The 26,113-nt window shown below is 43.5% G+C and overlaps 1 protein-coding gene across 1 annotated transcript in view; it reads left to right on the top strand.

Moving 5' to 3' along the window:
- LOC120941316 (fibrocystin-L-like) overlaps positions 1-26,113 on the top strand; it is a 292,358-nt gene that overhangs the window by 75,222 nt on the left and 191,023 nt on the right. Inside the window, exons 20-22 of the mRNA XM_040354641.1 lie at positions 7,597-7,749; positions 11,506-11,729; positions 18,758-18,936. Of these exons, the coding sequence (XP_040210575.1) occupies positions 7,597-7,749; positions 11,506-11,729; positions 18,758-18,936 (556 nt within the window). The remainder of the gene's footprint in view (positions 1-7,596; positions 7,750-11,505; positions 11,730-18,757; positions 18,937-26,113) is intronic.

A 26,113-nucleotide genomic window follows, 5' to 3' on the forward strand; every position in this document is an offset into this window, starting at 1 on the left:
AAATTTGATTTGAATTTTGGACACATTTTGTTTCGTTATTTTGGATTAGTTTAACCACGTAAGGACCGCCTCCTGCACGTATACGTCAGCAGAATGGCACGGCTGGGCACATGTACGTATAGGTACGTCCTGTACATGTACCCAGCTGTGGGTCGCGCGCGCGCCCGAGGCGCGCTCCCGCGACCCGGTCCGAAGCTCCGGGACCCGCGGACCCGATCGCCGATTGGGTCCCACGATCGGTCCCCGGAGCTGAAGAACGGGGAGAGCCGCGTGTAAACACGGCTTCCCCGTTCTTCACTGTGGCGGTTGCTTTGATCGTGTCATCCCTTTTATAGGGGGAAACAATAGATGACGTCACTCCTACAGCCACACCCCCTACCGTTGTAAACACGCACTAGGTGGAACATAACTCCTTCAGCGCCCCCTGTGGTTAACTCCCAAACTGCAACTGTAATTTCCACAGTAAACAATGAGCTAGATTCACCATTGCTTTACGTCGGCGTATCTTTACCTAGGTAAAGAGATAGGCACCATTTGGAGAAAAAACAAAATGCGAGGGAGCACATTCATCTTTAACACAGCTACCTGCTGTAATCTTAAAGCTTCACCTACGCTACCAGCTGTGTTCCTGAAGTCACAGCTACCCACTTGATCCCTCAGGCTTGACTCTCTTGAAGCACTACTTAAAGCTACCCACTGTACTCTTTCAAGCTTTACTCAAAGCTACCCGCTGTTTTCCTGGATGAGTCTCTACTGAAGCTTTCCCATTTACTTCACCGTCCCCGGCTGGTGAAGTGTCTGCTCTGGTACTCCTTCAGAGCTCCATCCCTTCTACACTTGCCTCCAGCAACAGGAGTGATTGTCCCTCTGGCAATTTCTTCTCCTTTACCTCTGGCAAAAATCAGGCTCCCCTCAGGCTGAGCCCCTTTACACGTGGCTAGGCCTCAGGCTTCAGATATACACCTCTGCAACTGCTCCACACACCCACCCAGGCTGCAGTCTGGGTGGAACAAAACCCTGTTCACCTGACTTCTTCCAAATAAATAGACTATGCCATCATGATCAGCAGCCAAGAAAACTCCTGCTGATTGACTGAGACAACAAATGTACTCGTAACCTGAATTCACTGCAATCTATCATCCTAATGCCAAAAGCAACAGTGCCACCTATTGATAGAAGAGAGAGATTGCAATTAAACTCAAACTTAGGAGAAAACACAGCTGATCAAAGTCTACCAATTAGCCAGGCTAGTTACCACCTAGCACAACTAAATTTACTAGCAACCCTGTTTAGGACAAAGATTCTACAATATATTTATAAAGGTGCTATTGACTCGACATTTTCACCACATGTCAGTAAAAACCCATGCAATCCAAACATAGAAACAAAAACAAATAAGTTCAGAAATTAAGTTATGTGTGATAAAATGGAATGAAACTGAGAAAAAAGTATTAAAAACATGAAGAAAGAGGGGTGCAAAAAGGCATGGAAAGCCAAGTCACCAGCTGAAATCTATCAGTAATTAGAAAGTAATCCTGCCCTTTGTCAGTGCAAATTAATATTAGCTGGTTCAGCCTCAACTAATGGCCTTTAAAAGGTGTCTCATTACCAAGGTGTCACACAAGAAACACCTCATGATGGGTAAAACCAAAGAGCTCTCTCAAGACCTTTGCAACCTTATTGTTGCAAAATATACTGATGGTGTTGGTTCCAAAATTAGTTCAAAACTTCTGAAAGTTCCAGTGAGCACTGTTGGGGCCATAATCCAGAAGTGGAAAGGAAATTATTTCACCATAAGCCGGCCACAGCCAGGTGCTTCTCGCAACATTTCTCACAGAGGAGTGAAAAGAATTATCAGAAGATTTGTTCAAGAGCCACAATGGACACTTGTGGAGAGCTTCCCTAAGATCTGGAATTATGCAATAAGTAATGCAATAAACCACCTTGGCCTGTATGTTTGCTCACCACGCAAGACTCCATTGCTGAAGAAAAAGCATGTTCAAGTTCATTTTAAAGTTTGCTGCATAACATTTAGACAGGCCTGTGAAATACTGGGAGAATATAGTCTGGTCAGATGAGGCCAAAATGTAACTCTTTGGATGCCATAATACACACCATGTTTGGAGGTCAAATGGCACTGCATATCTCCCCAAAAACACCATACCAACAGTTTAGTTTGGAGGTGGGAACAACATGATGGGGGGCTGTGTTTCAGCATACGGTACTGGAGAACTTCATATCATTGAAGGAAGGGTGCATTGAAAAATGTACCAAGACAATCTTGATAAAAATCTGCTGCCATCTAAAAGGATGATGGAGATCAAACAAGAGTGGACATGTCAGCAAGACAATGATCCCAAACACAAAGCCAAGGAAACTCAAAGAAAAATAAATAAAGCTGCGAGAATTGCCAAGCCAATCACCGACTTGAATCCAATAGAAAATCGTTGGAAAGAACTAAAGATCAGAGTTCATAGAAGAGGCTCACGGAACCTTCAAGATTTGAAGACTGTATGGAAGAATGAGCCAAAATCACACCTGAGCAATGCATGTGACTAGTTTCTCCATACAGGAGGCATCTTGAAGCTGTCGTTACCAACAAAGGATTTTTAATAAGTATTAAATACATTTCATGTACCATGTTCAATACTTTTTCCCTTTGTCATTCCATTTTATTACACACAACTTAATTTCTAAACATATTTGTTTTTGTGTCAATTGATTGCGTGGGTTGTTTCTGACATATGGTGAAATTTTCATGTCAATAGCACCTTTAGAAATATATTTATTTAGAAAAATAGTGTTGTGTTCAATACTTATCCAACTGTATCTGTAGTGTTTACTTAGCGCTCTCTAAAGCCCTAAGTGTAGTTTCTATCTGGTGCTTCGTTACTTTGGTATCAGCATGAGTCACTTTTGAGAAGTTTTCTCGAACCACAAGATAAATTTGTGCCAGGAGGGGGGAAGGAGGCTCACAGAGCTTGTCTATTCAGAACACAGTTCTGCTGTGTGGGGCAGGATGTGTGCCTTTCCTCCAATGAGCTCTCACACACTGTTACTGCAGCCCCCCCCCCCTGTACTCCTGACAGATGAAAAAAGATTTTAACACTTTTCTACCCTTTTGAATGGCTGTAGAGAATAAAGGAATAAAGACTGCAGATAAACAAGTAAACCATATGTAGGAGCAGTGGCATTTCTGGGGGGGGGTGTGTAGCCCACACCCGAGTGACACCCGCAGAGGGGTGACACCATCTCAAGGGTGGTGTAGAGTCCTGGAGGCGGGGCTCTTTTTAGCCGGAACATGGCGGCATCGCACTAGCCCTAAAAGAGACTGATCCTCAGTATCATTCGCACTGCTGATGCGGCTGCCTCCTGTCACAATCCGGGTGGTGACTGCACACTGAGGAGGGGGTGGTTTATCCTGAGAAGGGTCTGTACTGATGTAGGAGGGGGTGGTTTATCCTGAGGGGGGTATGTACTAATGGAAGGGGGTGGCTTATCCAGAGGGGGGTCTGTACTAATGGAGGAGGGGAGTAGTTTATCCTGAGGGGGGTATGTACTGATGGAGGGGGGTGGTTTATCCAGAGGGGGGTCTGTACTGATGGAGGAGGGGAGTGGTTTATCCTGAGGGGGGTCTGTACTGATGGAGTAGGGGGTGGTTTATCCTGAGGGGGGTCTGTACTGATGGAGGGGTGTGATTTATCCTGAGGGGGGTCTGTACTGATGGAGGAGGGGTGGTTTATCCTGAGGGGGGTCTGTATTGATGGAGGAGGGGGGTGGTTTGCCCTGAGGGGAGGTCTGCACTGATGGGTGGGGTGGTTTGTCCTGAGGGGGGTCTGCACTAATGTAGGGGGTGGTCTGTACTGAGGGGGTCTGTGCTGATGGAGGGGGTGGTCTGTACTGAGGGGGGTTATACTGATGGAGAGGGGTGGTCTGTACTGAGGGGGGACTATACTTGGAGGGGGGTCGGTACTGACAGAGGGGGGGGGTCTATACTTAAGTGAGGGGGGTCGGTACTGAGGGAGGACTATAATTGGTGGAGGGGGGATCTGTACTGATGAAGGGGTCTATACTTAGTGGAGGGGTGTCTGTACTGATGGAGGGGTCTATACTTAGTGGAGGGGTGTCTGTACTGATGGAGGGGTCTTTACTTGGTGGAGGGGTGTCTGTACTGAGGGACGACTATAGTTGGTGATGGGGGGGGGGACACCATGTTTTACCACACTGGGTGATACCAGCCCTAGTGACAACACTGTGTAGGATGATTTTTTCATCTTTGTGTATCACCTCAGGCCAGTCACTTCACTGGTTATGTGTGAGGGTTTACAACCACTTTAATGTGCACAGTGACACAAGCTGGGTGTTATATTGCTGTCTGCTCATTATCCAGACCTGTTATTACATCTTCTGGATTTGTGGTTTTGAGATGTAAAAGAATCCAGAGAGCCGCAAAGAATGCTAATGCTGAAGATGCAAAAAGATGCCTTCTTTGGCCCCCAAAAATCTGAAAGAACCACTCGGTTGTGTTTGTCCCTCAGACTAAAGGTTCCCAGTCCTCCCCTGCTATGCATCTAAATGGTTTCTACCTCCAGAATGTATTTTTTTGGTCAAGATGCAAACCTGCTCACTAAAAGTATAGTTATGTAAGAGCCTGTGTTGACTGGCTTTGGTTTGCTTCAATGGGAATACAAAACTCACTTGAAGCTGCGCAAATGCAGGTCCGAAGGAGGCCAACTGCAGTACAAATACACCTGTCAAGGAATTCTGAATAGTCTCTGTGACAGCATTTTATGAGCTTCGAAGATTGGGTATGTGGCCTTTTACTTGTCCCACAGATTTAATGACTCAATTTGAACTGTACACAACCATAAAGTTTTAGGTTTGCATGGGTGCTATAGAGATCTAACAGGTACTGCTTCCAGACTACCTGATCTGCTTAAGTCAGGGGTGGCCAACCTTTTGAAGAGCAAGGGCCACATAAGAGAATTGGTAACCGTTCGTGGGCCACAATGAGTGGAGTGGGTGGATGGCAGCCCACTCGGCTCTATAGAGCCCACTCTACTCTCAGCACACCAAACTCGCAGGTAATAGAAGTCTATGGCTCAGTGCAGGTAACCGACAGATGCACTTCTCTGTACCTGTGGATCAGTTTGAAAGCAGCCCAGTAACCACTGCAGAACAGATATGCCCATATAAATACACACACTTGCCCCGGATTCACGTAGAGCGGCGTATATTTGTGCGGGCGTAGCGCATCTCATATGCGCAACGCCGACGTAACATTGAGAGGCAAGAACAGTATTCACAAAGCACTCGCTCCCAACATTGCGCCGGCGTAACGTAAATTGTCCGGCGTAAGCCCGCCTAATTCAAAGTAGGAAGGAAATTGGCGTGATCTCTTTAAATGAAGCTTGACCCCATGCAAATCATGGGCCGAACGAACGATGCATGCGCGCGCATGCTCAGAATCACGTCGAATTTACTCCCTAAGATATGACGGCTCAATGCCTACGATGTGAACGTAACCTACGCCCAGCCCCATTCACGTACGACTTATGTAAACAACGTAAAATACGAGGGCTGTTCCATCGTCCATACCTTTGCATGGCTTGCGCCTCCTATGTGGTGGAATAACTTTACGCCGGACGTAAGCCTTACGTAAACGGCGTATACTACTGCGACGGGCGCAAGTACGCTTGTGAATCAGCGTATATCGGTCATTTGCATATTCGACGCGTAAATCAATGGAAGCGCCCCTTGCGGCCAGCGTAAATATGCGCCCAGGCTCCGACGGCATAGGAAACTTACGTCGGTCGGATGAAGCCAAATTTCAGGCGTATCTTGTATTAAGAATCAGGCGCATAGATACGACGGCGCATCCGTGAACTTATGCGGCGTATCAGTAGATACGTCGGCGTAAGTCTTTCTGAATCCGGGCCACTGTGATTTTAGTAATAAAAAACGTGCCTTAATGACAGTATTCTGTTCTATTTTATTCCATCCCAGAGCAAGAGGATGTGGGCCACATCAGAGGACTCCGCAGGCTACATGTGGCCCCCGGGCCACTGGTTGGGCAAACCTGGCTTAACTCATCCCATTTATCTATAGAAACAACATACTGTCCCTGCCATCTACAACCACATCCCTGCCCAAACAAACACACACACACACATGAAGAAGCTTGAATCATGGCCTCCTTGGCATCTACTTTTTGCAGCCTTCCTAATGCCAGAGAACTTATTGACCATCACCATCAATAGCTCCTAATACGATAAATGCTACTTCAGCTAATAAAGAAGCTGATTCATGTATATGTTAAGCATGTACACCACAAAGCAGGATTATATAGTGAGTGAGAAACTTATATAGCGCAACACATGTAAACTGAATCGCCTCTGGGCGCTAAGGGCCAGACTCAGGTAGAAGTGCGGCGACGTAACGTATCGTAGATACGTTACACCGCCGCAAGTTTTCATCGCAAGTGCCTGATTCACAAAGCACTTGCGATGAAAACTACGCCGGCGGCCTCCGGCGTAAGCCCGCGTAATTTAAATGGGCGTGTGCCATTAAAATTAGGCGCGCTCCCGCGCCGGACCGAGTGCGCATGCTCCGTTTCAAAATTCCAGCCATGCTTTGCGCGCAGTGACATCATTTTTTCGATCGGCGACGTGCGTAGCGTAATTCCGTATTCCCGGACGGCTTACGCAAACGACGTGAATTTTTAAATTTCGACGCGGGAACGACGGCCATACTTTATACAGCAATACGATTGCTGTGTAAAGTTAAGGCACCAAAAACGACGACTAACTTTGCGACGGGAAACTAGACTAGCGGCGACGTAGCGAACGTGAAAATCCATCGTGGATCACCGTAACTCCTAATTTGCATACCCGACGCTGGTTTACGACGCGAACTCCCCCCAGCGGCGGCCGCGGTATTGCATCCTAAGATCCGACAGTGTAAAACAATTACACCTGGTGGATCTTAGGGATATCTATGCGTAACTGATTCTATGAATCATTCGCATAGATACTCTGAGAGATACGACGGAGTATCTGAGATACGACGGAGTATCTGAGATACGACGGAGTATCTGAGATACGACGGAGTATCTGAGATACTCCGTCGTATCTCCGCTGTGAATCTGGCCCTTAGTATCCATTCCCTGAGTAAACTTTTTTGCCCTGAAGGTCAAGTAGTTCATCTCTAATCGGATGCTGGTTGGTAGAGCGTTCCATAGTCTAGGTCCCTGGACTGCAAATCTTCGTTCTCCTTTGCACTTGTATCTGGCTTTGGGTGAGTTTTTAGTTTTTCGCATAGATATTGGGGGGCATTTCCTTGAACACACTTATGCGTTAGACATGTTATTTTAAAGCTGCATTCATTTTATGTCAAGAGGGATCTTGTGATCAAATGCCTAGACATTAGTTCACTTCAGGGAGCTCGAGAGGGGAAATTGGATCAAAAAAATGTACGGTAGATATGATTGCCCTTCTGTTAGTCTTAATTTGTCCAATCCCGCAGACTGTTAACATTTGTGTATATGTCCACTTTAAATCTAATGTAATTTCATCTAAACATTTTGCTTCTTCGTAGAATTTGTGGTACAGGGGCTATGTGACGACTGAGACTGAGCCATACTGTGGACAATATTCCTTGAAGAATCCTTATTATTTGTATGATTCATCAGAATGGAAACCATCAACCCAAACGTACTATGGACCCATTTCATTAGAGTCACATAGACAGGTATAACTGCATGTTTATGTATGTTGTTATGTACATATGTCATATATAGAAAAAAGCTTTCATTTGGCATCTTTTGCATGAATATTATTATTTATTTTAAGCATATTATGTGGTACTGTACAGCCTCAATTCCAAAAAAGTTGGGACTCTGCGTAAAATCGACGTTACAACAGAATACAATGATTTGCAAATCCCATAAACCCATAATTTTATTCACAATAAAAAATGGAAACATATAAAATGTTTAACTTCTTCAATATTGGGCACTTTCACCCCCTTCCTGCCCAGACCAATTTTCAGCTTTCGCACTTTGAATGACATTTGCGCGGTCATGCAACACTGTACCAAAAAAATTGTACAGTTGATCTTCACAGTTTTTTTTGTTTTGTTTTGTTTTTTGCTAAACATGAAAAGAGACCTAATTTTTTTTTTTTACATAGTTATACAATTTTGTAAATAAGTATGTTTTCTTCTTCAGTGACGGGCACTGATAGGCTACACTGATGAGGTGGCTCTGATGGGCACTGATAAATGCAGACCCCCCGACAGGAGAGCCGCTTATCTGCTCTCCTCTAGTCACAACCTGTCAGCGTGAATAGAGAAATGTCGATAACCGGCACTTCCTGGTAACGCTGTGATCAGCTGTAATTGGACACAGCTGAACTCATGGTAAAGAGCCTAAGGCCCCTTTCACACTGAGGCGGTTTTCAGGAGCTATTGAACTACAAATAGCCACAGTGCTTTCACACTGGAGCGGTGCGCTAGCAGGACCGCTCCAATAGTCCTGCTAGCAGCATCTTTAGAGTGGTGAGAGGAGCAGTGTGTTTACCGCTCCTCCACAGCTCCTTCCCATTGAAAGCAATGGGAAACCGCGACTATACCGCCGGCCTCCTCTGTCTTTAATTTACTTTAATATCCTCCTGCCCCCTTGTGAGGCCCCGTACACACGACCAGTTTCCTCGGCAGAATTCAGCTTCCGACCGAGTTTCTGGCTGAATTCTGCCGAGAAACCCGACCGTGTGTACACTTTTGGCCAAGGAAGCCGACGAGGACCTCGGCGAGGAAATAGAGAACATGTTCTCTATTTCCTCGTTGTTCTATGGGAGCTCTCGTCCCGCCGAGCTCCTCGGCGGCTTCAGGGCTGAACTGGCCGAGGAACTCGATGTGTTTGGCACGTCGAGTTCCTCGCCCGTGTGTACGAGGCCTGAGTGTTCATGGAATGTTCAGTCTCAGCTTCACTGTGAGGAAATATTCTGCTTTTAGCATACAAATGCCAGCAGTCTCTCTAAACTTGTATTAAAGGCTAAGTTCACCTCTGTTCACCTTTTTTTTTTCTAAATTCCAGCTCCCCTATGTACTAATATAGCATTAATGTACTTCTTTTGCAAAAATATATATTAATTAATATATTAATTCTACAGGCGCTTACCTTAGGCCTTGTACACACGGTCGGACCAAACCGATGAGAATGAACCGAAGTTCAATTTCATCGGACCAAACCGACCGTGTGTATAGCCCATCGGTCTGTTTTCCTTCGGTCCAAAATTTTAAAACATGCTTCAAAACCGAACCGATGGACCGCTGTCCCATCGGACCAAACCGATGGTTAGTACAGAAAAGCATTGGTTCAAAACCCGCGCATGCTCAGAATCAAGTCGACGCATGCTTGGAAGCATTGAACTTCGTTTTATTCAGCACATCGTGTGTTTGATGTCACCGCGTTCCGACCCGATCAGATTTTGGACTGATGGTGTGTACACATATCAGGCCGTACGGCCACTACAGAGGTGAACCGATGAAAACGGTCCGACGGACCAGTCACATCGGTTTGGTCCGACCGTGTGTACAAGGCCTTACTGTCCTCACGGATGTTTCCAAACACGTATACATTACTTCTGCCTTACTTCCTGTAGGTCATGGCACAGGAAGGAGTTAACCAGTTGACCACACACCCTGCATCGTTAACCCTACTACCTACCCACCCATTTCCAGTTGCACTTTTTTTAAATGAAATGCAATCAATCAGTGCTCACCCTTCTCACTAAATACACATTTTTCTTTTCCTACCTTAACTTTAATCTTGCATAGATCGTTCATTTGGCATTTTGACGTGTGCAGGAAATGAGAGATGAGATAACAGCCTTTGTGGCTAGAGCTGTATTGAAAACAGGAGAGGCGTGCCCTTGGTTCTGTACAGCTTAAAAGGGTGGTTCACCCTAAAAACAACTTTTTTTTATTAAACTGGCCCCCCACATTACAATACGATTAAGGCTATTATTCTTTTTTTGATGCTGTACATACCTTTGTACAGCATATTCAATCGTTGCGAGTCCCGCGGGAGTGGGCGTTCCTCACATGTCTGTGATTGACATTTTGCCCAAAACGAGCTCCCCCCGTCGCGTAAGCCGCGTCACGATTGGCGAAAGGAGCCGAACGGCGATGCGCATGCATAGTATTGCGCCGACTCGCCGTTCGGCTCCTTTCGCCAACCGTGCCGTGGCTTACGCGGCGGGGGGAGCTCGTTTTTGGTCAAAATGTCAATCACAGACATGTGAGGAACGCCCACTCCCGCAGGACTTGCAACGGGTGAATATGCTGTACAAAGGTATGTACAGCATCAAAAAAATAATAATAGCCTTAATCGTATTGTAATGTGGGGTGCCAGTCTAATAAAAAAAAAGTAGTTTTTAGGGTGAACCACCCCTTTAACATACACTATACACTTTGATTGTACAATCTCCTTTAGATCTACCATCAACTCTGTAGTGCAAGGGTCTGTGATTGGATACAGCGTGACTCGATAGATAGGTGGGTACTCCTAATCTATAACCCAACGTGGGCCAAAATGGGGTCCTACAGACCCATAAAGTTTCTGGCAGAGACCGGCAGCAGATGGTCAAGTTATAGCTATGTCTTGAAGCTGCATTCATGGATGAGCTGTAGATTTCAGAGTATTGTTAGTGGAACACCAGACAAGTTGAGTTTGCAGTAGTCAAGGTAAACTGATTTGCAGATTTGGGGCCAGATTCTCAAAAGAGATACGCCGGGGGAATCGCCTGATACGCCGTTGTATCTCTGAGTCGGCCCGTCGTATCTATGCGCTTGATTCATAGAATCAGTTACGCATAGATAACCATTAGATCCGATAGGCGTAAGGCTCTTACGCTGTCGGATCTTAAATGCATTTTTATTTTCCGCCGCTAGGTGTCGCCGATGTCGTTTTCGTGATCGAGTATGCAAATTAGCAAAATACGCGAATTCCCGAACGTACGCCCGACCGACGCAGTGAAGTTACGACGTTTACGTAAGATTTGCGACGCGTAAAGTTGCCCCTGGGTATATGAGGCGCAATCAATGTTAAGTATGGCCGTCGTTCCCGCGTCGAAATTTGAAAATTTACGTTGTTTGCGTAAGTCGTCCGTGAATGGCGCTGCAACGTCATTTAGCGCAATGCACGTCGGGAAATTTTAGGGACGACGCATGCGCAGTACGTTCGGCGTGAGAACGCGCCTTATTTAAATGATCCACGCCCCCTACACGGATCATTTGAATTAGGCGGGCTTGCGCCGGAGGATTTACGTTACGCCGCCGCAACTTTACAGGCAAGTGCTTTGTGAATCAAGCACTTGCCCGTAAAACTTGCGGCGGCGTAACGTAAATGAGATATGTTACGCCGCCGCAAAGATGCGGCGACCTACCAAGAATCTGGCCCTTAGTAACAGATGTAACAGAACTTGTAAATGCTCTGGATGCAAGATGGCTGATTTTTTTTTTTTGTTTGTGTCTTACTTTCAGCTTTGCCTTGCTTACAAAGGGAACTTCGTAAATCAAATTCAAATATATTTTCAATATCAAGACATTAACTCCCCTGGAACGGTTTCCAGCATAAGTGATCAATTTCCCTATGAGATGGCTCAGGGGTACAGGTATGTTTGTATTTATTTATTGGCATATGAAGCAGTGACTCCTGCTTGTGTACTGTAATTAAAGCATATTGTACAACAGTCGTATTGTGAGAACTCAGTGGGTACAGAGCAGTGGCGGCTGGTGCTCCATTTTTTTGGGGGGGCGCAAACAAAACCCCAACCAAACCCCCCCCCCCCCCCAATGTCACTCACAGACAATGTGACCTGCATTTAGACAGAGGGATAGATTGGATAGGACAGATAGATAGATAATTAGATAGATAGATAATTAGATAGATAGATAGATAGATAATCAGACATATAATTAGATAGAGATAGATAGATAGATAGATAGATAGATAGATAGATAGATAGATAGATAGATAGATAGATAGATAGATAGATAGATAATCAGACAGATAATTAGATAGAGATAGATAGATAGATAGATAGATAGATAGATAGATAGATAGATAGATAGATAGATAATCAGACAGATAATTAGATAGAGATAGATAGATAGATAGATAATCAGACAGATAATTAGATAGAGATAGATAGATAGATAGATAGATAGATAGATAGATAGATAGATAGATAATCAGACAGATAATCAGATAGAGATAGATAGATAGATAGATAGATAGATAGATAGATAGATAGATAGATAATCAGACAGATAATTAGACAGATAGATAGATAATCAGACAGATAATTAGATAGAGATAGATAGATAGATAGATAGATAGATAGATAGTCAGACAGATAATTAGATAGATAGATAATTAGACAGATAGATAATTAGATAGATAGATAGATAGATAGATAGATAGATAGATAGATAGATAGATAGATAGATAGATAATCAGACAGATAGATAATCAGATAGATAGATAGATATATATAGATAGATAGATAGATAGATAGATAGATAGATAGAGAGAGAGAGAGAGAGAGAGAGAGAGACAGAGGGACAGAGATAGATAGATAATCAGGCAGATAATTAGATAGAGATAGATAGATAATCAGACAGATAATTAGACAGATAGATAGATAATCAGACAGATAATTAGATAGAGATAGATAGATAGATAATCAGACAGATAATTAGATAGATAGATAATCAGACAGATAATTAGATAGATAGATAGATAATCAGACAGATAATTAGATAGATAGATAGATAGATAGATAGATAGATAGATAGATAGATAGATAGATAGATAGATAGATAGATAGATAATCAGACAGATAATTAGATAGATAGATAATCAGACAGATAATTAGATAGATAGATATATAGATATATAGATAGATAGATAGATAGATAGATAGATAGATAGATAGATAGTCAGACAGATAATTAGATAGATAGATAATTAGACAGATAGATAGATAATTAGATAGATAATCAGACAGATAATTAGATAGATAGATAGATAGTCAGACAGATAATTAGATAGATAGATAATTAGACAGATAGATAGATAATTAGATAGATAGATAGATAATCAGACAGATAATTAGATAGATAGATAGATAATCAGGCAGATAATTAGATAGAGATAGATAGATAGATAGATAGATAGATAAGACAGATAATTAGATAGATAGATAATCAGACAGATAATTAGATAGATAGATAGATAGATAGATAGATAGATAGATAAGACAGATAATTAGATAGATAGATAATCAGACAGATAATTAGATAGATAGATAGATAGATAGATAGATAGATAGATAGATAGATAGATAGATAGATAATCAGACAGATAATTAGACAGATAGATAGATAGATAGATAGATAGATAGATAGATAGATAGATAGATAGATAGATAGATAGATAGATAGATAGATAGATAGATAATCAGACAGATAATTAGACAGATAGATAGATAATCAGACAGATAATTAGATAGATAGATAGATAATCAGACAGATAATTAGATAGACAGATAGATAGATAGATAGATAGATAGATAGATAGATAGATAGATAGATAGATAGTCAGACAGATAATTAGATAGATAGATAATTAGACAGATAGATAATTAGATAGATAGATAGATAGATAGATAGATAGATAGATAATCAGATAGATAGATAGATATATATAGATAGATAGATAGATAGATAGATAGAGAGAGAGAGAGAGAGAGAGAGAGAGAGAGAGAGAGAGAGAGAGACAGAGAGACAGAGGGACAGAGATAGATAGATAATCAGGCAGATAATTAGATAGAGATAGATAGATAATCAGGCAGATAAATAGATAGATAGATAGATAATCAGACAGATAATTCGATAGATAGATAATTAGACAGATAATTCGATAGATAGATAATTAGACAGATAGATAGATAATTAGATAGATAGATAGATAGATAGATAGATAATTAGATAGATAGATAGATAGATAGATAGAGAGCGAGAGACAGAGGGACAGAGAGAGACAGATATAAGAGACAGATATAAGAGACTTGTAAAGCATGGCTGTAGGTCGCAGAGCTCCCTCCCTCCCTCACACACAGGAGATGTGTGTAATGAAGGCTCCAGCACAGATCGGGTGAAGCATGGCCCCCCCCCCCCACTCTTCATCACAAGCTGACAATACATCCAGCAAGGAAGTGTGGAAGGAGTGGACACTGGACAGACACTGGGTTAAAAGAATAAATAAAGGGTTTTAATAAGAATATTTTACTTACCTCCATGTCCTGGAGCCAGAGAACTGAAAGTGACACAGCCGCCCGCCCGGGAAAAGCACTGCTCATTTCCTAGCAGTGCAGAAGGAACCAATGTGAGGGGCTGGAGAGACACAGGACCGATGTGATTGGCTGGAGTGGCGTCCTGCACATAGCCACAGAGCTTAAAAAAAAAACTTGCAAATGAAACGTCCTGCTGCAGCATTGGCAGGACGTTTCAATGATGCCTATGCCTTAATATCCCACTGTTCCCGGCGCCCAGAGCCCGCCCCGAACACTTTAAAGGACCTTTTTTTTCTTAAAGGGCCAAAAAAAAAAAATTTTTTTTTTCATTTTTTTTTTTTAATTTTCTTTTGTTAATGGCTTTGGGGTGGGGGGGGCGGCGCCCAGGCGCCCCCTATGGACGGGCCGCCACTGGTACAGAGTGTAGGCTTATCCTGTCCTGTGATGGTGGAGTAGCTCATATTAACAACTAAATCATGTTAGAAAATGATATATACAATTTATAACGACCCCCTTGGCTTTGCCCAATCAGAGCATAGTGAATAGCTGGTTGTTAAAAACCGGCCTGGGAAGCCGGCCTTTTAACAACAACAAGAAAGAAAGAACGAAAGAAAGAAAGAAAGAGAGATTTTTTTTTTACCTAATCCAATATTTAGGTAAAGCCCTGTACACACGATCGTATATCTGATGGAATCTAATCCGATGGATTTTTTCATCGGATATACGATGAAGCTGACTTTCATCAGTCTTGCCTACACACCATTGGTTAAAAATCTGATCGTGTCCAACGCGGTGACGTAAAACACAACAACGTGCTGAGAAAAATGAAGTTCAATGCTTCCGAACATGCGTCAACTTGATTATGAGCATGCATGGATTTTTGACCGATGGATTTCCCCACAGACGATTGTTTTTTCCTATCGGTTTCTGAACCATAATTTTTTTTTAAAACAGGTTCTATTTTTTTTTCACCGACGGATAAAAAAACAATGGGGCCCACACACGATCGGTTCGTCCGATGAAAAAGGTCCATCGGTCCATTTTCATCAGAAGAACCGATCATGTGTACAGGGCTTTAGTCACTATTTTTTGTTTTTTCAATTGATTGAATGATTGATTTTTCACTAATTGTTCACTATTGGGCAGTGCAATCACAACTTTTTGTGCAGCAGCCTCAGGTTATATATAGGAATGCGAGTAACACGGTTTACAAGCGTTCTGCAATACGATCTATTATGTTTTTTTAAATCCTGACTCGGTTTGCGAGCATTGTCTTGCAAAACGAGCAGGATTCAAGCCTCTGGGGTCTGCAGTACTGCATTTGGTCAGAGGTGCGGGGGAGCAAGTGACACTTGGAGCCTCTCGAAAACACTCCGTTCCCAAGTGTCTCCAAGCCTTTCCAAGTCCATCCGAGTGGCTCAGTGTGCTCTTTGAGTGATTTCAAATGTCTCCGGCGCCCCCCACCTCTGGTTACATGCGGTACTGCTTAGACTAGCAGTGCCACTGGAATGGATTATCTGAGTTTCCATTATTTCCTATGGGGAAACTCACTTTGATATACAAGTGCTTTGGATTACAAGCATTGTTCTGGAACAAATGTTGCTCGTAATCCAAGGTACCACTGTAGCGCAGCGCACAACATCATTATTATTTTTTTACATAGTTATCCTTTATCATTAAAAGGGAAAGTAAAACCCCAAAATGCTGCTTGTCCCCAGACAAGTAATAGAGGGGAAATATTCCAATGGGGACAGTTCTGGGGTCCCCAAGGAATTCCCTTAAATTGCAGGGATTCCCTCTCACTTCCTGTTTTGGCCATGGGACAGGAAATTAAAGTAAATCTCCCCAATGGTTGACAGAAGGTAAAAATAAATTGACAGGGGTTATAACCCCCCCCCCCTTTTAGGCCTTGTACACACGACCGAGAATCTCATTGTAAAAGAAACTTTGTTTTCCTCGACGAGGTTCTTGTCAAGCTTGACACACTGTCGAGACAAAATCTTGTTGTTCTCAAACGCGGTGACGTACAACACGTACGCAGGCACTATAAAGGGGAAGTTTGATTCCACTGGCGCCACCCTTCGGGCTGCTTTTGCTAATCTTATGTTACTGCGTGTTAACTAAAAGTTTGGTGAGAGACAATTTGCGCTTTTCAGTCTGTTACAGCGTGACGGATGTGCTATCTCCATTACGAACGCAACTTTTACCGAATGTGCGCTCCCGTCTCATACTTTATTCTGAGCATGCTCGGGTTTCTAAGCATACACACAAACGTGTTTCTCGTCGTAAACCAGCCCGACGAGAACCACGACCAGAAAATTGAGACTCCCGACAAGAAAAAAGAGAACATGTTCTCTTTTTTTCTCGTCAAGATCCACAACAGTTTTCTCAACGAAAAACATACACACGACCGTTTTTCTCAGCAAAAAAGCTCTGCCAGTAGGTTTCTTGATGGTTTTTGCCGAGGAAAATGGTTGTGTGTACGAGGCATTACTCTATCCAAAATGAAAAAAGAAAAGTTTTGCCTATAGTTCAACTTTAATACTAGATGATGGGACACGAGACACATCTAGCTGAATGAGATACAGTACAGTAAGTCAGTTATTGATGACGTGATGTGGTGATATATAGCTAGATTCAGGTAGGGGCGCGTATCTTTAAGGCGGCGTAGCGTATCGTATTTACGCTACGGCGCCTTAAGTCAGAGAGGCAAGTACTGTATTCACAAAGCACTTGCCTCCTAACTTACGGCGGCGTAGCGTAAATGGGGCCGACGAAAGCGCGCCTAATTCAAATGAGGATGGGGGGGCGTGTTTTATGTTAATGTTTGGTGACCCGACGTGATTGACGTTTTTTACGAACGGCGCATGCGTCGTCCGTGTACATATCCCAGTGTGCATTGCTCCAAAGTACGCCGCAAGGACGTATTGGTTTCGGCGTGAACGTAAATTACGTCCAGCCCCATTCACGGACGACTTACGCAAACAACGTAAAAATTTCAAATTTTGACGCGGGAACGACGGCAATACTTAACATTGACTAGGCCAGCTATTTGTTGGAATAACTTAACGCCGGAAAATGCCTTACGTAAACGGCGTATCTTTAATGCGACGGGCGCACATACGTTTGTGAATTGGCGTATCTAGGCATTTACATATTCTACGCCGAACTCAACGGAAGCGCCACCTAGCGGCCAGCCTAAATATTGCACCCTAAGATACGACGGCGTAGGAGACTTACGCCGCTCGTATCTTAGCCTAATTTAAGCGTATCTGGTTTCCAGAATACGCTTACATTTACGACGATTCAGAGTTTTCGTCGGCGTATCTACTGATACGCCGTTGTATCTCTCTCTGAATCTGGCCAATAGTCTATGGTTGGACTGTGAGGTCATCTTCGCCTTCCTAACTGAATTTCAGGTGACAGAGACGCTTGCATCTTCTAGTGGGATCTTAGGGGGTAATCCACAAAAGGGATACGCCGGCGTATCTACTAATACGCCGTCGTATCCCTGTTTCTATCTATGGAACTGGTCCACAGAATCAGTTTCACATAGATAGACAGAAGATCCGACATGTGTAAGGGACTTACACTGTCGAATCTTAGGATGCAGTACCTCGGCCGCCGCTGGGGGCATTTCGAGTCGAAATGCCGCGTCGGGTATGCAAATTAGCACTTACGGAGATCCACGAAGTTTTTCAGCTTCGTTTTTTCTCCGTAAGTATTAGTTTGCTATCGCAAAATTAGGGCTGCTTTTACAAGGTGTAAAGTTAGTACACCATGTAAAAGTAGACCCTTCTTTCCCGCGACGGTGTCTTTTTTTTTTTCAATTTTTTTTTTCCAACTCGTATTTTTTTTTATGCCCGTCGCGATTCTCAAAACCCAGCGCAACGTAAAACCGCGCAAAGCACGTTGGGATAATGACGTCGGGAGCATGCGCAGTACGTCCGGCGCGGGGGCACGCCTAATTTAAATGGGACTCACCCCATTAAATTAGGAACGCCTTGCGCCGGACGATTTTAAGTTACACCGCTGCAAATTTCAAGGTAAGTGCTTTGTGGATCGGGCACTACCTTGTGCAATTTGCGGCGGTGTAACTTAAATGACAAAAGTTACATTGCGCCGGGTGTTTGTGGATTACCCCCTTAATTTCCTGACACAAGCCCAAAAAGCCATAGAAATATGTGTAATATTTGTGATATTGAAATGCATATCAGTTATTTAACAAAATAAAAGAGGGAAATATACTGGTACAATATATTCTGTAATACAATGCCTGCTTTCACCTTGCATGGGATAAGCAGGTTGGTCACATATAAATACGCATATACATTATCTTCTTGGAATCATCTGACTTTGTTATTTTGGAAAGGTAATGGAAGTGCCCTCTTTTTCAGCTGGACATACACGTGCATCAACTTATTGGAACTTATAGAATCAAAGTACTCTGGAAAAAACTTCAACCTGCTTACTATCCGCTTAATTGCAAACCAAGATTTCTATGTTGATGTCTTGTACATTGGAGAAGAGGTGACAACAAGTGACGTCTCTGGTAAAACCCTTTCCTCTTTCTTTTGTAGGTTAGGTGCTTTCCTAAGCATAAAAAGTTCTATAGTTACTGACTAAAATTGTAATAAAAAATTGGAAAATGTGCCACCATGCAAATAATTGTGTCACAATCTAACTAGACAAGACAATATATATTCTATGGTTTTTGTACTGTATTGGTTTTATGGTGTTATATTGTTGTTTTATTATTTGATTTTAATTGTGGTACATATTTTATATTGTTACAATGTTAATTTATGCCTGTAACACTCGGTCCTGTTGTGAATTGTTAAGGTTCTGGAAGCGTTTCGATACCTTCGGGTGATTCTACGCTATACAAGCAATAAACAATATATATATATATCTGTGATAGCTGCACTTACGGCATACCCACATATGTAATATATGAAGCACACAAATAAATATTGTGTTGCATCATTAGTGCATAAGCTCATTGTAATAATCATAATACAATTGAGTGAAAAAGAAAAAATATGTGATTTAAAGTGGTTGTAAACCAAGTTACACCACTTTTACAGAGTGATAAGCCTGTAATAAGGCTTACTCATAGGTACTGTAAGTATCTCCTAGACCTGCACAGTTTAGGAGATATTTACATTATACGCTTGCCCCAACGTGATCGGCGCATTTGCACTAAAGAAACGACCAGATCGTGCAGCCGTGCCATGGATGGCTTCTCCTGCGCGCATACAGGGCAGTGACATCATCGGCTCCGGCCAATCACAGCATCGGAGCCCACAGACCCGGGAATAGTTATTTCCGGGAGACATGTCGCCGGTCACAGCAGTGTGCAGGGACTGCTGCAACAACTTTGATCAAAGGTAAGTATTTCATAATGAGCTAGTATTTGATGAATACTAGCTCATTATGCCTTTGTCTTACAGGTTTTTTGTTTGTTTTTTGTTTTGTTTTTCCAGGTTTACAGCCACTTTAAAACATATGTGCAAAAATCCATAAACAATACATATAGCCAGATTCACGTAGACTTACGACGGCGTATCAGTAGATACGCCGTCGTAAGTCTGAATGCGTGCCGTCGTATATTTAAGCGTATTCTGGAAACCAGATACGCTTAAATTTGGCCAAGATACGACCGACGTAAGTCTCCTACGCCGTCGTATCTTATGTGCATATTTACGCTGGCCGCTAGGGGCGTGTACGTGGATTTACACGTTGAATATGTAAATGAGCAAGATACGCCAATTCACGATTGTACGTACGCCCGTCGCAGTAAGATACGCCATTTACGTAAGACATAAGCCGGCGTAAAGATAAACCACCAAAAATATGGCGCAGCCCATGCAAGGTATGGACGACGGAACAGCCATCGTATTTTACGTTGTTTGCGTAAGCGTACGTGAATGGGGCTGGGCGTAGGTTACGTTCACGTCAAAAGCATTGAGCCAACGTCGTTACGTAGGGAGTATTTGCGACGTGATTCTGAGCATGCGCGCGCATGCGCCGTACGAACGGCCCTCATTAACATGGGGTCATTTTATGTTAATTTAAATGTAGCCCGCCCACTACATGCCTAATATGAATTAGGCGGGGGTTACGCCGGCCCATTTGCGCTACGCCGACGTAACTTACGGAGCAAGTGCTTTGTGAATACTGGCCTTGCCTCACTATGTTACGTCGGCGTAGTGCAAATAGGATGCGCTACGCCGAACTAAAGATGTGCCCTCCTACGTGAATCTGGCTAATAGAGTCCAGGAAATAAAGTGCTTCAGTGCAAAAAAAGTTCACATAAACATTTAAGTGTTAACAAAATCGAGTGCTCCAAAAGTGAATGAAGAAGTATTATTCACACCCAGACAGTGCATGCCCCACTCACTAGCCACTTACCAGCTATTAAGATCCCAGGATGGAGGTCAGGCTGCACCTTATCCCTATATATCTATGGGATGGATGGATGCCAAGAGTAAGGCCCCGTACACACGACCAAACATGTCTGCTGAAACTGGTCTGCGGGCCAGTTTCAGCAGACATGTTCGGTCGTGTGTAGGCCCGAGCGTGCAGGATTCCAGCAAACATTTGCCCGCCGGGCCTTTTCCCAGCGGACAAATATTCCTGGACTTGTTTTAAAACAGTCCGCTGGAATCCTGCCCGCTCGGACATGTTCGGTCGTCTATACAGACCTACCGTACATGTCCGAGCACCCGCCATCCCTCGCATGCGTCGAATGACTTCGACGCATGCGTGGAAGCATTTAACTGGCAGGCCCGCCCACGTCGCCGCGTCATCATCGCGGCGACAACGCGGACACGCCCCGCGTAGTGTTTACGCGCAGATTTCTGTACGATGGTTAGTACAGCCATCGTACAGAAATCCCCGGCCAGACATGTACGGTGAAAACGGTCCGGCGGACCGCTTTCATCGTACATGTTTGGTCGTCTGTACACGGCCAAAGGGTTCCAAGAAGAATAGACCATGCAGTCATGACTAGGGCAGCCGGATAACTTACTGCACCAACCAACACAAATACATATACCACTTAACTCTCTATAAATGACCACACTGACACCTGCTGGATTAAAATGGCCTGTTCGGCCTTTATTTAACAAAATAACCAAAATAATTTATTTATATATATATATATATATATATATATATATATATATATATATATATATATATAATTTTATATATATATACACATCTCCCAATCCCAAATATATAAAACAACAACATTTCAAATAAACATTTTACCACTCCTTGGTTGTCAGCCCCCTGACAACCCACTGATCACGCTTTTTGGGCCTGTGGTACCCTCGTAGCTAACAACATGTCCCCAGTCGCAACCACCGCCTCGAGGACTCTAGCTGACCACAGACCCACCCACTTCTCACCTGGTGGTCCAGACTGACACCAGACCACCGAGGAGGACTCCATCCCTGAAACGTGCCCCTACCGTTGTACCCAACCATCCTTCTCTTTAGAAAACATCAGGGCACACACTGCTACCCCAGAACCAACAAACACCCACTTACCTCCTAAAAGTAGGGCGGGAGGGCGGGACTTTCCCTTCAGGCTTCCTCTCCTAGACTGCTGCTGCCCCCTCCTCCTCTCTCCCAACGAATCCAGCCAACTCCTCCCCCTTCCTGCTTCTTCCAATCAAGTAAGTCTCCTACTGTACTGACCACCCCCATTCCTTTAACCTCTTCCCCACTGCAAGTTACCTACACCCTGTCATGCTGTACTCCACCTACGCTTCACTACGGCTCCATACTTGTCTAAATGGTCCAACAGTGCACTCAATGAGAAGGGGAAACAGAGGAAGAACTCAGAGTGTAGTATGTGATTTAAAACATATGTGAAAGTAATAAAAAATCCATAAACAATCCATAAAGTCCAGGAAATAAAGTGCTTCAGTGCAAAAAAAAGATCATATAAACATTTAAGTGTTAACAAAATCCAGTGCTCCAAAAGTGAATGAAGAAGGATCTCCACTCACTAGCCCCTTACCAGTAATTAAGACCCCAGGATTGAGGTCAGGTTGTGCCTTATCCCAATATCTCTATGCATGGACGTCCGCAGAACTTTTTCCAAGGGGGGGCATAATTTTACGGTCACCTATGCTCCGCTTCTTTGACAATGTCATGAAGGGAAGGGGCTTAGTCATTATCCCATAAAGCGCAGGCATGTGCCCATGATATGCAGCCTCACTGTGCTGATCAAATGTACAATACAGAGGGTGTACAGTATGTGTATATAGAAGGGGTGGATGGTATTGGTATATAGAGGAAGGAAGGTGGGTATATACAGCTCTATATACAGGACAGATGATGTATATCTGCAGTCAGTGATGATGGGGGAAAATAGGAAGGAAGATGGGTGTATATAGCTGTATACAGGACAGGACAGATGATGTGATCTTTCCTATATCTAGCACCCTCCCTTCACTGATCATACCTGTATGCACTCAGCTGCCCCCCTCATCTGTATATATGTCAGCCCCCCCCCCCTGTACACAAACAGCCCCCTCCCTTTAATTGTACTCACAGCCCCCACTTGTAAGGTCACGGTGGTCTTCCTTCTCCCAAGTCCTGTTTCCACATGTCCCTTTGAAAATACATTACAGGCAGCAAAGCAAACACGAGGGCGCACATACAGGAAGTGGCCAGAGGTAGCAGTAAAGAGCTCTGTAAGCTCCGTGACACTGATCTTGCAACAGCTGTGGAGCCGACTGCACAAACACAGAGAGTCAGCACAGCTACAGATGCAAGCATGGCAGACCCATGCCGATTCCAGGGGGGTCACTTGCCCCCCCTTAACCCTATGAGCGGACGCCCATGTCTCTATGGGATAAATTGAAGCCAGAATTCCAAAATGGACAAAACCAAGTAAACAGGATGATCCACAATCAACCGCTGGGACCCAAGGTGGAGGTATAACTGCGCCTAAACCCAATATCCCTATGGGATGGATGCCAAGAGCAAGGGCTCCAAGATGAATAGACCATGCAGTCAAAATGGTCCAGCAGTGCAACAGGGGAAACAGAGGAGGAACTCATAGTGTAGTATTAAAAGTTTACTACACTAATGCCTTGCCTTGTCAGACGGAATTTTTTCATCGGATATTCCGACCGTGTGTGTGGGCCCCATCTGAGTTTTTTCCGTCGGAGTTTAGAAATAGAACATGTTTTATTTTTTTTGATGGAGAAATTTCGATCGTCGAGAAAAAAACATGCATGCTCAGAATCAAGTCGATGCATGCTCGGAAGCATCAAACTTCATTTTTCTCGGCTCGTCAAAGTGTTTTACGTCACCGCGTTTTGGATGGTCGGAATTTGGTCTGCCAGTGTGTATCCAAGACAGCTTGAACGGAATTCCGACTGAAAATGCCATCGGATTTTATCCCATCGGAATCTCTGATTGTGTGTACAGGGCATTTGTTTTCTGCTGATTGACTCTATACCCCACAGGCCACTCTGACTCTGACTCTTTTACCTCTGACACATTGGGTTCCATTCTGAAATGTCACGTTAGTAATGAGAAACTCACACAGTATCACTGAACCACTCAGAAATGTTTACTGAGATAAAGAATAAACACAATGAAAGGTTATGAGCAAAAGATAAATGAACACAGGTTATAATTTACAAAAAAGTATTACTCAATGCACATACATACACATACTTGTAACCTGGTGATAACCTGAAGGGGTATATGTTAACAGGTGCACAGGGGGATAAATATCCAATACCTTTAACACATGTATTGAATACCTTCCTATTGAGGCCTCAGCACACAAACCGGCACACAATATACAACATATGAATACAATAACACAGTTCAAGTTCTGATTATATCTCACTAAATGGCTCCCCTTGTGTTGTGGCTCTATAAAGCCAATGTAGAGCAGTAAAGCTTAGTAGAAGAAAGTGGTAAATGTTCCTTAAATTATGGATGTCTTCAGCTAGCCTGATATTATTCTGCAGTGATCATTTTGTGTTTACTTGTAATCCGAAAGAACAAAAGAGAAGGGCTGCAGAATAAGATGCTGATAATTGCTCAACTGAAGAACTATCCCGACTTGTGTGAGTGACATGTGTGAGTAATTAAGTACAGACCTTACAGCACAGGGGAGAAAGGCAAGGCCCCAAAGTCTAGCTGTATGATGCCTGGGATGGAGCAGATCCACAGCCGTGGAACTACAAATGTCACCAGCAGTCTGTAGGAAAGAAACTCACTCAGCAATACTGTAGTCACTACTTGGATGGGCAGGTGCCCTCTCACCACAATGGTGAGATGTCAGACCCCATCCAGAATCTCCTCCTGGTGCCTCCGTTAGTGAAGATGGCATTGCCTTGCTGTGCTGCAACTCCTGGTTGGCTGGTATGCAGATGGCTCCAAATGTTCTGAAACGCAGGCTGATCCGCCTGCTAGATTAGCAGAGTTGCCTCAGCTTTACCCACCTTCTGTAAAATGTACATATCTGTGAGAAAGAAGTCAATTCCGGAGTAACTATTATCTACCATTAAATAGTATGTGTAATCCCTCTCAGTGGTTCGTAGGCAGTGCTGTGGATCAAAGAGCCTCTCTTCTAGGCACAATGTTCCCAAAGAGGGCCTCTGTCTCTGAGCCACTTCGGAGGAGTCAAGTTCAGCATTCATAACAATATTAAGAAAACCCGCACAATAACAGATTACCCCGTTGCATTTGTTTAGCAAGCTTAATGACCTTACGGATAAACTTCAATGGTTTAACATTAGGCGCGTATAAGTTCACCAGTGTGTAGATGTCATGATCAATTTCTGCAACCAGGATGATGAATCGACCTTGGGAGTCAATATGATCTTTTGGTAGAGAAAAAGTGTTCTTGACAGTGATCAGTACCTCCATTTCTTTTGGAGGAGTCATTTGCTGTAAACACATGGGAAAATTTTGCATGAGAGCATTTCGGAGGTTTAAGGCTGGAGAAATGTGTCTCCTGTACACACAGGATATCACACTTTAAGTCCAGTTCTGTTTTCTATAATACTCTGTGCTTATAAGGGCCGTTTAAACCTCTCACATTGTATGACATTAACTCAAGTTTCATTTGGATAGCAGAGGGTGCTTTGCTGCCATCTAGTGGTATTAGTTGGTAGGAGAAGTGGTAAAGATTCCTTGTTGGACATGTGTAAGTACTGAGGTAATTTGCTCAGTATAGCCCGCAGGGCAAGAGAAAAAAAGTAAATAAACTGAAAAAATAAACCAAATCGATCTATGTGGTAACTTTGAACAGGTAACCATTAACTGCTGAAAGCAACAGGATACAGGATACATCACGCAAATGAAGATTGGGGAAATAACATAACTAACATTAGCCAAACAACGGGTGAGGGTTATGCTGGCACACAGCCATGTGGTAGGTTAGTAAGGCACCAAAGTTTAACTGGCCCCAGAACTGATATTACGGAAATTCTAAAGACAGTAGGTGATAACGTATAGGAGCATTATCTGCCCCTCTTGTTTTGGCGGTTGTTGTGACCTCTGTCCAGGAAGGGTTCAGGCTCAGCAGGGTCGTCGCTCACAGGAAGTAGGTGCAATTTCTGGAGAAGTTCCATGCCCTAGTGTAGTGCAGGGTGCTGCCTGGAGTATCGCATTAATTGATCCTTCACATTAGGGGTCAAGTCCTGGGGAAAAAAGTGTGGGAACTCCCACCCAAGATACACTCCCCCACCAAAAAAAAAAAAAAGA

Source organism: Rana temporaria, chromosome 5, assembly GCF_905171775.1.
Source record: "Rana temporaria chromosome 5, aRanTem1.1, whole genome shotgun sequence".
Taxonomy (NCBI): domain Eukaryota; kingdom Metazoa; phylum Chordata; class Amphibia; order Anura; family Ranidae; genus Rana; species Rana temporaria.